Source organism: Anastrepha ludens, chromosome 2, assembly GCF_028408465.1.
Source record: "Anastrepha ludens isolate Willacy chromosome 2, idAnaLude1.1, whole genome shotgun sequence".
Taxonomy (NCBI): domain Eukaryota; kingdom Metazoa; phylum Arthropoda; class Insecta; order Diptera; family Tephritidae; genus Anastrepha; species Anastrepha ludens.
The window spans coordinates 124,559,252-124,569,425 of NC_071498.1; the positions used below are offsets into that span (position 1 = coordinate 124,559,252).

At 37.8% G+C, this 10,174-nt stretch overlaps 1 protein-coding gene across 1 annotated transcript in view; it reads right to left on the minus strand.

Moving 5' to 3' along the window:
* The window catches only part of LOC128854832 (dynein axonemal heavy chain 10), a 286,044-nt gene extending 276,875 nt beyond the window's left edge, over positions 1–9,169 (minus strand). Inside the window, exons 1-4 of the mRNA XM_054089249.1 lie at positions 8,979–9,169; positions 7,625–8,219; positions 3,059–3,172; positions 310–502 (exon numbers count right to left, since the gene is read on the minus strand). Coding sequence (XP_053945224.1) covers positions 310–502; positions 3,059–3,172; positions 7,625–8,219; positions 8,979–9,142 — 1,066 coding nt within the window. The 5' untranslated portion in view covers positions 9,143–9,169. The remainder of the gene's footprint in view (positions 1–309; positions 503–3,058; positions 3,173–7,624; positions 8,220–8,978) is intronic.
* Positions 9,170–10,174: the final 1,005 nt, after the last annotated feature.

A 10,174-nucleotide genomic window follows, 5' to 3' on the forward strand; every position in this document is an offset into this window, starting at 1 on the left:
GAGTTCCAGGAGGTGTGCCACTGGCATGGGTGGATCGGCCGTCCAAAGTTAGTGGGGATCGGTCGTACAGTTGGACTCGATTGGTCCACTCTAAATGGGTCAAAGTGGGATTTTTCGTTCGACCCATATTGGGGGACATCAGAATTCGTTTTAGAGGTATGGTTCCTTCGGCAAAGTTTCTTATTTTGATCCCTAGAATACGATTTTCACAGAGAAATGAGCGATTTTTAAATCGACCCGCCCTGATATGTATGTACAATATATAAATCTGTAAATTAAACTTTTTTGGTACCCAATACAATTACTTACATGTCTTAGGATTGCGAATCCGTATGCATAGTATATTCTTCTGGAACACAGCATTCACCATGTAGGTTGCTTTGGCGGTGTATCTGTCGAACATTTCCGTCTCAAAGAGATACATTTGGTTAACCAACTCAAAATACTGCTTGAAAGCGCTACGTTTCACATAACTATTTTTCAAATTGGGCTCATCTGCCATCTAAGGCCAAAAGAGAATACCAGAGCCAATGATTTTCGTACAAATAAATGATAACGATTGTGTAAATAAATAAAAACAGAGTAATAACAACAAAAATATTTTAATTTCTTTGCTCTTGGCAAAGAAAACGGATATTAAAAAGTGCATACGATTGGCCAATGTTGAGGTATAATAAAAAAAATAAAATAAAAAACAAAAACAAAGAACATTCGGATAAAGAAAAAATTAAACAAATGAAAAAAGAAGAACATCAAACGAGCGGCGAAGCAATTTGCAAAGTACAAAAGTACAGCAAATACAAATTGTCGGCAATAAATAACCGAAGTATTAAAGTGTATAAAATAAATGCAACAAATCGTAGCGATGTTGGCGCTGATGTACAGAGATGAAAAAAAAAATATGTATATACAGTATTGGCTAAAATTTAAGCATCTCTTGGTGCTTGTTTTTCTATACCCTTTTTTTGTTGTATTTCCGCACTATCATCTGGAAAATCCATCAGGGCAGTTTGTGCAAGCACAGAAGACCCTGAGTAATATGAATGAATGGTCCGCTTTGAAGGGTCTCGCAATAAACTCCAGTGAAACAACCCCACTTGTTTCGGAAAAGGACAGAAAGGGCTCAGCTTTCCTATAAGAAAGTAATGTGAAGATCCTTACACTCTCTTGAGAAGCTCGGCAAGAACTTTCTACAGCTACAGCTTCAAGGCTGGTACTGGAGCAGGATGACATTTGGACAGTAACTTCAGAAGCTGTACTGCTTTAGATATGATGACGACCCCACCGAAAGTCTTTGCAATATTATATTTAAAGAGGCAGATTGGATGATTGAATTAAAATTTGGGTCCATAGTGACTACTAAGCTGTTGTACGGTACACTAGAAGGGTTATGTAGTTTACTGGGGCAGCAGGCTTTGGTTGGGAAAAAACCCGAGTCATTCGGCTTAATTACGTTTTAGATATTGACGTAGGATAAATTGCTACTTATCCAGCATCGACCACGACTATATGCCCAGCATGTGTGAGCATACGGCGGTCGCTATTTGGGATGACCCAATGTGCACATCTTATTTGGCGGATGTGGAATTGCTGTGGAGTTGCTGTGAAATTCTTAGGATTCAGTATTTCTCCCTTTCGTCTGCATATACATCTTATCCCATATGAGTCTTCATCTTGTACCTTATCAGATTCGTCAAAGAAAGTCATAGTCTTTAATTATTGTTCTCCTCGGGCTTCATCGCTCCTCCAAGATATGGCCGTGAACTGTATAATCTGGATTATAATGCGCTCGTTCTGATCCTTATTATGCTGAATTCTATGAGCTGTATGAGCTTGACGACGACATAGACATAGTGCAGCGGATGCAGCAGCTTCGTTGACTGGGTAATGTCGTCCGAATGGATACAAACCTTCCGGTTCTGAAAGTATTCGATGTGGTGCCAGCTGGTGGTAGCAGGTGGAGAAGGACTTGGCTTCACTTGGTGCTTCCAACCGGCACCGGTTAGTACGAAGAAGAAGAATTATGTGCTCATTTCTTCTCGGTCAAACCTGTGTAGTTATCTCACAAGTGGCCACCGTGGTTCGTCTACTGGATATTTGTATTAGTGCATAAGAAATATTATACTATTATGAATTTGTAATTAGTAGTACCTTTTACTTTCGCTCTAAAAAAATTATATACAAATCTTGAATTCACGTTGGTCCTAAGATGCCGGATTGTTAATAATTGAGAATTTGAGGAAATGTCTTAGTTTTGTCTCATAAAATTTGTACAATTTTTATTTATAAAAATGGGGAGTTCTGAAGAAATGGAGTAAATAAATGGATGCACAAATTAATACAAAATACAATAAAATAATAGTTTTATAAAAAAAAAATATTGCATATGAAAAAAAATTACTAAGAGGTTCCCAAGTTTTGGCCAATACTGTAGAATATGAGGCACAAAACCAGGCAATGCAAGCGGCAGCCTCCAGCGCGAAAAAAAAATCTAAAAGAATTAATGCAAGTAAGTAAAACAATAAAGGCTATCGCTGGCATACAAATGCAAGGAATTTTAAGTGGAATCAACGGAGGCAGCATCAGCAATAAAAACAACAACAACAGCTTTTACGCTTACCACCACTATGGCGGTAAACAACGAATGGTTATTCCACACAAGCAATCGAAAAAAAAAATAAACCAAAAAAATCGCAAGCAACTGAAATTGAAATTTCAATTAAACAAAAAATATCAACAACAGCGCCAAAAAAACGAACTACATAAGCAAATAAAAAATAAACGCCAAGTAACAATAAACTGTTTTGTGCTGCACTATTCCATACATATAAAAATAGTAAAAATTCGACCGTACATATACGAGTATACTCGCACATATACATACAAATTCAACTTCACATTCTCGTACAGACAAAAATGTGCCCTACTGCGGAAAAATACACAAAAAGGCAAACAAAAATAAATAAAAGTTACAACAAAATCAAGAGCAACAAACACTACCGACTATTATTCACACTGCATGTATGTAAATGCCTCCGAGCAATAATTGAACGTTTACCCTTTTGAATGCCAACACGGAGACTTTTAGTTTATTGGTCAACAGACGCGCCCACTGAATGCAGCCGATGCGGAATGGCTGATGCTTACCGATTGGTGGGTTTTTGCGATTTTGCTGCAAGCGAGAAATTGAAAATTCAAAAAATGCATTAGAAAAAGTGTGCATAGAAAGAAACACACACACACACATATGAATGTACATAAAAGAATCTGCTAGATAGGCGCTTTAATTCTCTACAAGACACGACTGAGCATTTTCGAAACTAGGTGTTTGTTTTCACTTAACACATTTGGAATCGCCATGAAAGGAAAAGAGATATATATGCAGTAGGGCGGGTCGATTTAAAAATCGCTTATTGCTCTGTGAAAATCATATTCTAGGGATTAAAATAAGAAACTTTGCCGAAGGAACCATACCTCTAAAACGAATTCTGAAGTCCCCCAATTTGGGTCGAACTTTTAGTGTCTTTTGTGGTGAGGCAAAAAAATCGCCCATTGCTCTGTGAAAATCATATTCTAGGGATCAAAATAAGAAACTTTGCCGAAGGAATTAAACCTCTAAAACGAATTCTGATGTCCCCCAATTTGGGTTGAACTTTTTAGTTTCTTTTCTCATGTAAAGTCCAAAAATGGTGATATTTTGAAATGATTGTATGGGGAACCTCCCAGGGGAGTTCCAGGTGGTGTGCCACTAGCATGGGTGGATCGGCCGTCCAAAGATAGTGGGGGTCGGTCATACATTTGGACTCGATTGGAGCACTCTAAATGGGTCAAAGTGGGATTTTTCGTTCGACCCAAATTGCGGGACATCAGAATTCGTTTTAGAGGTATGATTCCTTCGGCAAAGTTTCTTCTTTTGATCCCTAGAATACGATTTTCACAGAGCAATGAGCGATTTTTAAATCGACCCGCCCTAATATGCAGGCATGTTCAGTGCAAATCAGTGCGATTAGCAAAATCCAATTTTGAGGGTTCGTAAGAAAAACTCGAAAATTGGGCACTAAAACGTTGGCTGTGTGTCTTGCAGTTTTTATTTGAAAATTTTGTAACTTTCATTACAAACATTCAAATTATACGACTTGCAGAACATTCCTGATAATATCTCAATGGGATGGCGAAACTGGCACCAAAATGAGTGGTTTGCTAAGAATTTTTGCAATAAATGATAATGGCGCGAAATGAATCATTCAATTTTTTTAACTCTAGAAAGGATTGTCGAATTTTATAAATACCAATCATCGGGTTCTCCCCGGCACAAAACACGCCTACACAAAATCTAAATGTACAGAATCCGCTTTAGACCCGCTTGTCGGGTTCGTGGAAAAGAGCCTCACAGAAAAAGAGTTTGCTTTGGTAGCTTTTTTAGTCATTGAAGGAGCTTTTAATAATATTAGATAATACTTGCTATGGCGAGGATGCTCTAGAAGATTTTAGAGTCAAATCTAATACTGCTACTCTGATTGAGACTATAAAGTACTTGTCAGAAGAAAGATAACTGCAAGATTAGGTAACACAATAATAAGCAGACAGTTTTGCAAAGGTACTCCTCGGGGAGATGTTCTCTTCCTTTTTAATATCGCAAACCGTTTGCACGTAGCATTTCGTTCATTTAAAAAAACGTACCCTGCATTATCTTGCGTTTATAGTACTCGCTAATTTTCATGACGCATTTTTTATCAGCAGTTCATCATCCTACATCCAGCCCCATATTTGATGCAGGTAATACTTTTTTAGAAAAAAGCAAATGACTCGATGCTTACTAAATTTTATAAAAAAAATGTTTACGACTTGTTATGAGATATGTATGCACTGCTTACCACTGCAGAAAGAACAACAACAAAAACAAAGCTAGCTCAAAAAATATAGAAACAAATAGTTTTCTCATCAAAATAAGCTCACAGCCTAAATGATGGAGCATATTTTATATTTTCCCTGAGCATGCAATAACAGTGAAATGTATTTTTTTCTATTAAGCTTAGCGTCTTAAGTCATTCTCAAAAAATTTTTGTAAAGAAAAGTTGAAAAATTTTAAACTTTTTAGAATGGGGAAACGGACCTCACTTGAAAAAAGGGAAGACGTTATTCGTTATTTAAAAGAGAGCAAAAGCCAACGAAAAATTGCAGAAATTGTTGCTATAAGTTTCTCAACTGTTCGGCACATTAAAGACATGTTTCGCCAAGAAAACAGGATAGAAGATAAGGGCAGAGCTGCATAAAAAAAAATATTTAATGATGCAGAGAAGAGGTGGATTGTTCGCAAAGTTACAGAAAAACGCGATTTAAGCGCTCCAAAGTTAACGAACGAAGTCGAAAAATACTTAACACGTTGGCTGCCAAAGCCTTTTTAGAATTTTGATCGTTCAGTAGCAGTGTCATTTAACAATTTTGGTCACCTGAGGCCAACAACTTATTTATGTTCTTTTTTGTTTCTTAGTGCCTAAAAATAAGTTTTGACTACTCGCGACTTTATTTTGGTCGCTAATTTGGCAGTTATAATGGTTTTTTTGTGTCGCACATTTTCGTGCGACATGGCCTGTGAGATCATAAAACATTTTGTGGGGCCACGTCGCACGAAAATGTGCGACAATAATTTTTTGTAGTTTTTGAGTTGTACTTGATATTTTTGGGTTATTTTACTTATTTTTCCACCAGGAAGCGAAGGCAACGAGCTTTTGAAAAACCTCTTGCTGTTATTGATTACAACAAAGCCAAATTAAGTGTTGATATATCCGATCAAATGACCGCCTACGCCACCACTCTCAGAAGAGGTGTTAAGTGGTACCGCAAAGTGCCTTTTGAACTGTTACTAGGAATGTCTGTCGTAAATGCCTTTATAATATATAAAAAGGCTACAAACAAACAAATTTCAATAACCAAGTTCCGGCAGGAGACTTCAAATGCTTTGTTGGACTTCATGTATCCAGAACCCATAACAAAAGGGAAACATTTTATAGAAAAAAGAAAGAACGACAACGGAAAAACAATAAGGCGTGCTTGTGTATTGTTTTATGCCATGTCAAAAAAATCTACTGATAGAGTAACAGCCAGAAAGAGCTTGAAAAGGACCACCACCTACTGCCCAATAAACCGTAACTATGTGTAGAATGTTTTCCTAAATATTCCCACCAGAAAAATTAATTTTTGCACTGATCTCCATTAAAAAATTGAATTTTTAATTTTAAGTTTATTGTTTTTCTACTGATTTCCATTTGAATTTACATACATATATATTTTTATATTTGTTTTGTTCATAAATGAATTAATTTTTAAAAGAATTAATAAAAAGACAAATTTTAATTTACAACTTTTTTATTATCCAAAAAAATACCATTAAAAATACACAACGGCCATGGGAAATACACCAAAATGTTCACCATAGGACAGAGAATCCAAATTCTATGTAAAATTCCATATTAAAATGTACAAAAATGTGTGACGTGGCCTCAGGGTAACACTTACGTGTCGCACGGAAATGTGCGACGTGGCCTCAGGGTAACATTTAGGTGTCGCATGAAAACGTGCGACGTGGCAGCCAACGTGTTAAGCAAGATCTGTAACCCTGAAACTGTTCGCAGAGTTCTGCGCGAAGAAAATTTTCATGGAAGCACTGCCCGAAATAAGCCGTTGATTAAAGCTCGCAATAGAAAATAGGGAATAGAGTTTTGCAGACAACATTTGAACAAAGACAGTTCGTTCTGGAAGTCCATTGTTTTTGCGAATGAAAGCAAATTTAACCTTTTCGGGTCTGCTGGGAAGTCCTGCGTTTGGAAAAAACCAAACCTACAGTTCAACACGGCGGGAGCAGTGGGATAGTATGGCAACCCCATGTCCTATTCAGGCGTCGGAAATTTAACATTTATCGAAGGAAACATGAACAAAGAGATGCATTTGGATCAAGCATACGTCTGGTATTGTAAAAACTTGACTTATCGGGAACTACCCACATGTACTCGTAGTATAGACACTTGCAGATCTCAAGGTTGTTGAGAATTTCTGGTCAGTTCTGGGAAATAAAATAAGAAACCACAATATGTCTAATGCTTCCGATCTGAAACGGCCACTACAGGAAGAATGGGATAAAATGAGTTCTGAATATACAGCAAAACTTGTAGAATCTATGAATTCCTTATTAAATGCTGTTCTGAATCAAAAGGGATACCGCACTAAGTATTAGCCGTAATCATGAAATTGAAATATTAATGTGTTTATGTTTTTTGAATACTTTTAATTTAGTACATCATTTAAGCTGTGACCTCAAAACTGTAACTGAATTATTTTAATTTGCCATATCTTTCTTATGAAGAAACATTTTTTGCTATTTTTTGTTATTAAATAAAACATGTTATTTAACAATAAAAACATAAGATTTTTATCTGGAAATACCATAAAATATATTTAACATTTTAATAATTTTTTTTGGCTGCATCAAATAAGCTGTGAGTCACTGTATATATTTAGGTATCAAAACTTGCTCAGCAACAATCTTCTATGAAACTATCTCTCCACACACCTTCAGAGGACCGACCATAAATATGGGAGCAAAACTTACAAAACAATAAATACTCACTCTATACGTAAACTCTACAGAGTTAATTTCAGTTTGGAAAAACCGCAAAATATTTTCATGTTTTGTTGAAATGAATTCGACGAGCTCTTCGCGTGTATCTATTTCTTTGATGGTCTTAATCAGCTCCAGCCCCATATCCGACGAACGCAATGTATTTATGCTACGCTCAATTACGGCCTTTGCTTCAAACTCAACACTCTCTAGACGGCGATTGAATGTTTCGAGTGTATGTTCCCAATTCTCGAAGTTACCTGGCCTGAAAATATCATAGTCCACATTGGAAAGCATTTCGTCTAACAGACGATAAACCTTCTTCATTAAATCATCCACAATCGAGGGATCGGTGATGATTGCTTTGAGGCGATTACCGAAGAGATTTTCGTATTGAATGAAAACGCGCCCGATGTATGCGATATCTTGACTAATGAGACAAATATGATCGACTTCGGAAAAGAGCGTCTGACGATCGAACTCCCAACGCGAACCGACACCGGAGCTTTCAATGTACGAACGGCTTGCGAGGTAAGCACTCTTCCAACAACGTAGCAAATTGGCACAATTGGTGGCAGTCTCATAGGTATATTTTGCAGAGCGACTAAAATGAGAAAAGTGCAAGTGTGAGAAATAAGAAATTCGGAGGAAACGGATGTGTATAGAAATACAGTTGAAATGCACTTAAGCACAACTCAAAAGTATTATGTTTGAGTTAAGCTTTTGCTTGCTTCTTTTTTTTTTCAAGATTCACAAAACATCATTCACTGTCAGACTATTTGAGAGGCTATCGAAATGTCGCAAGCATCGAGCGGAAATAAGCGCAGTAAAGCAAAATTAGAAAAGCAGAAAACCAAAAACATTCACATTTCCATACTATGAATGTATGTATCTGGGTATGTATGTGTATTTTGCATTTGCAAGTAGCTATGCAAATATATGTTAGAAACAGTCATTGCACTAACATGGCGATCTCAACGAAATCGCATTTATTCCAAGTATTTGGGTAAATTTGTTCAACAGGAAGTACGCACTGCAACTGCCACTAGGTGTCAGCCCGCAGCAGTCAGCGTGGGAAAGTGGAAGCAGTCAGCATAACACTTGCAATATCCGACTTGCGACATCATCCTCTCTACAAGCACTTCTCCTACAAGTGCCACAACACAAGTCGAGCATTTTCGTAGGTAAATCGACGGGAAAATCGCCATTGACAGTTGTCATGTGCAGTATCTTCTACGCCAAGCAAACTACGTTGCACTGCATGCTTGTATATTGTGGCAGTGTGGCCAATACTCTCAACTCCTTCAGCGCAAATTTAATGCTTTCGCTTGGTGAGCGTGGAACTGCTGCTGCAACTACTTACCTGAATACGTGTTCGAAGCAGACGATGCGCTTGACTTTCTGTATAAAGACGTTGGAAATTTGGCAAAGTAAAATCTGCATTTTGTCGTCACGGCAGTAGTAGCTGGACATGGTCCAGATGTGGCGTAGTCCCACCATAACATTGGGTATGAGTAGGGTTGTCATTTTAAAGCTTTCATAGTCGCGAATTTTCTACAAAAAAGTGAATTAGATATAAATAAAATTGAAGTCTGATAAAAGTCAAGCGGAATTTAAGGAATGTAGCTATTAAATAACGAATTAGTTGCTTTAAAACATTTTGTTTTGAATTCATATATCTGCACTTGCAATAACCTTCAATATACACGCAGCATAACCCAGCGGCAGATGGCAGACATGATGGGATAGTTCCACAAAAAGCAGGTTGATCCACCGCCTCATAGCTAGAGTGGAAGAAACGCTTGAAAGAAACCACGGGGAGGTCCATTAATACCTTACCCAAGTCCTTAGTGGTCATGGATGTTGGGTAAGAGGAGACGCCTTGCTGCGAGGAATCGACGAAGATGCTTTTCGTATGTCATCATTTCAGAAGGTTTAGAAAAGCACTAGAAGATTAACTCGGCTGTAGCGTAATCTAGCGCGATAATCTAGTGTCACTGATGCTGAAGAGCAACGACGCATGGAGCGACGTACACCATATGTAGAAGTATCGTCCTGCCCACTCCCAAGTGAATGACGATCAGTAACTTGTCGATCAGTACTTGCGTGGTCTTCTACATATGTAATCATCCTCCAAACGAAGTGCCTCCTGTCATCAATCAAACAGTCATCGCACTCGCGTATCGGCACCCACGTCATTGTTGACAGTTATGATTTTGAGGTTGTAAAAGATTTCGTATATTTAGGAACCAGCATTAACACCGATAACAATATCAGCTTGGACTATCACACAACATAGAGGAAGAGCTCAGAGGTGAATGGCTACAGCTGCGGCACTCAAGCTGCCAGCAAACTGAGGAACTATGCCAGCCAAAGTTCTTACGGGGAAGTATATTCAGAAGAGATTTAAACATTTCACAAATCTCACTAAGAGCAAACTGAGTGTGCTCGCTGACATTCTAATCCGCTCTTGCAGACAGCACAGTTAAATGAATAAGCTCGGGGTATGCACGACCCTGCTACTTATCTCCAGAAACACCATCACATTTGCTTCTTGAA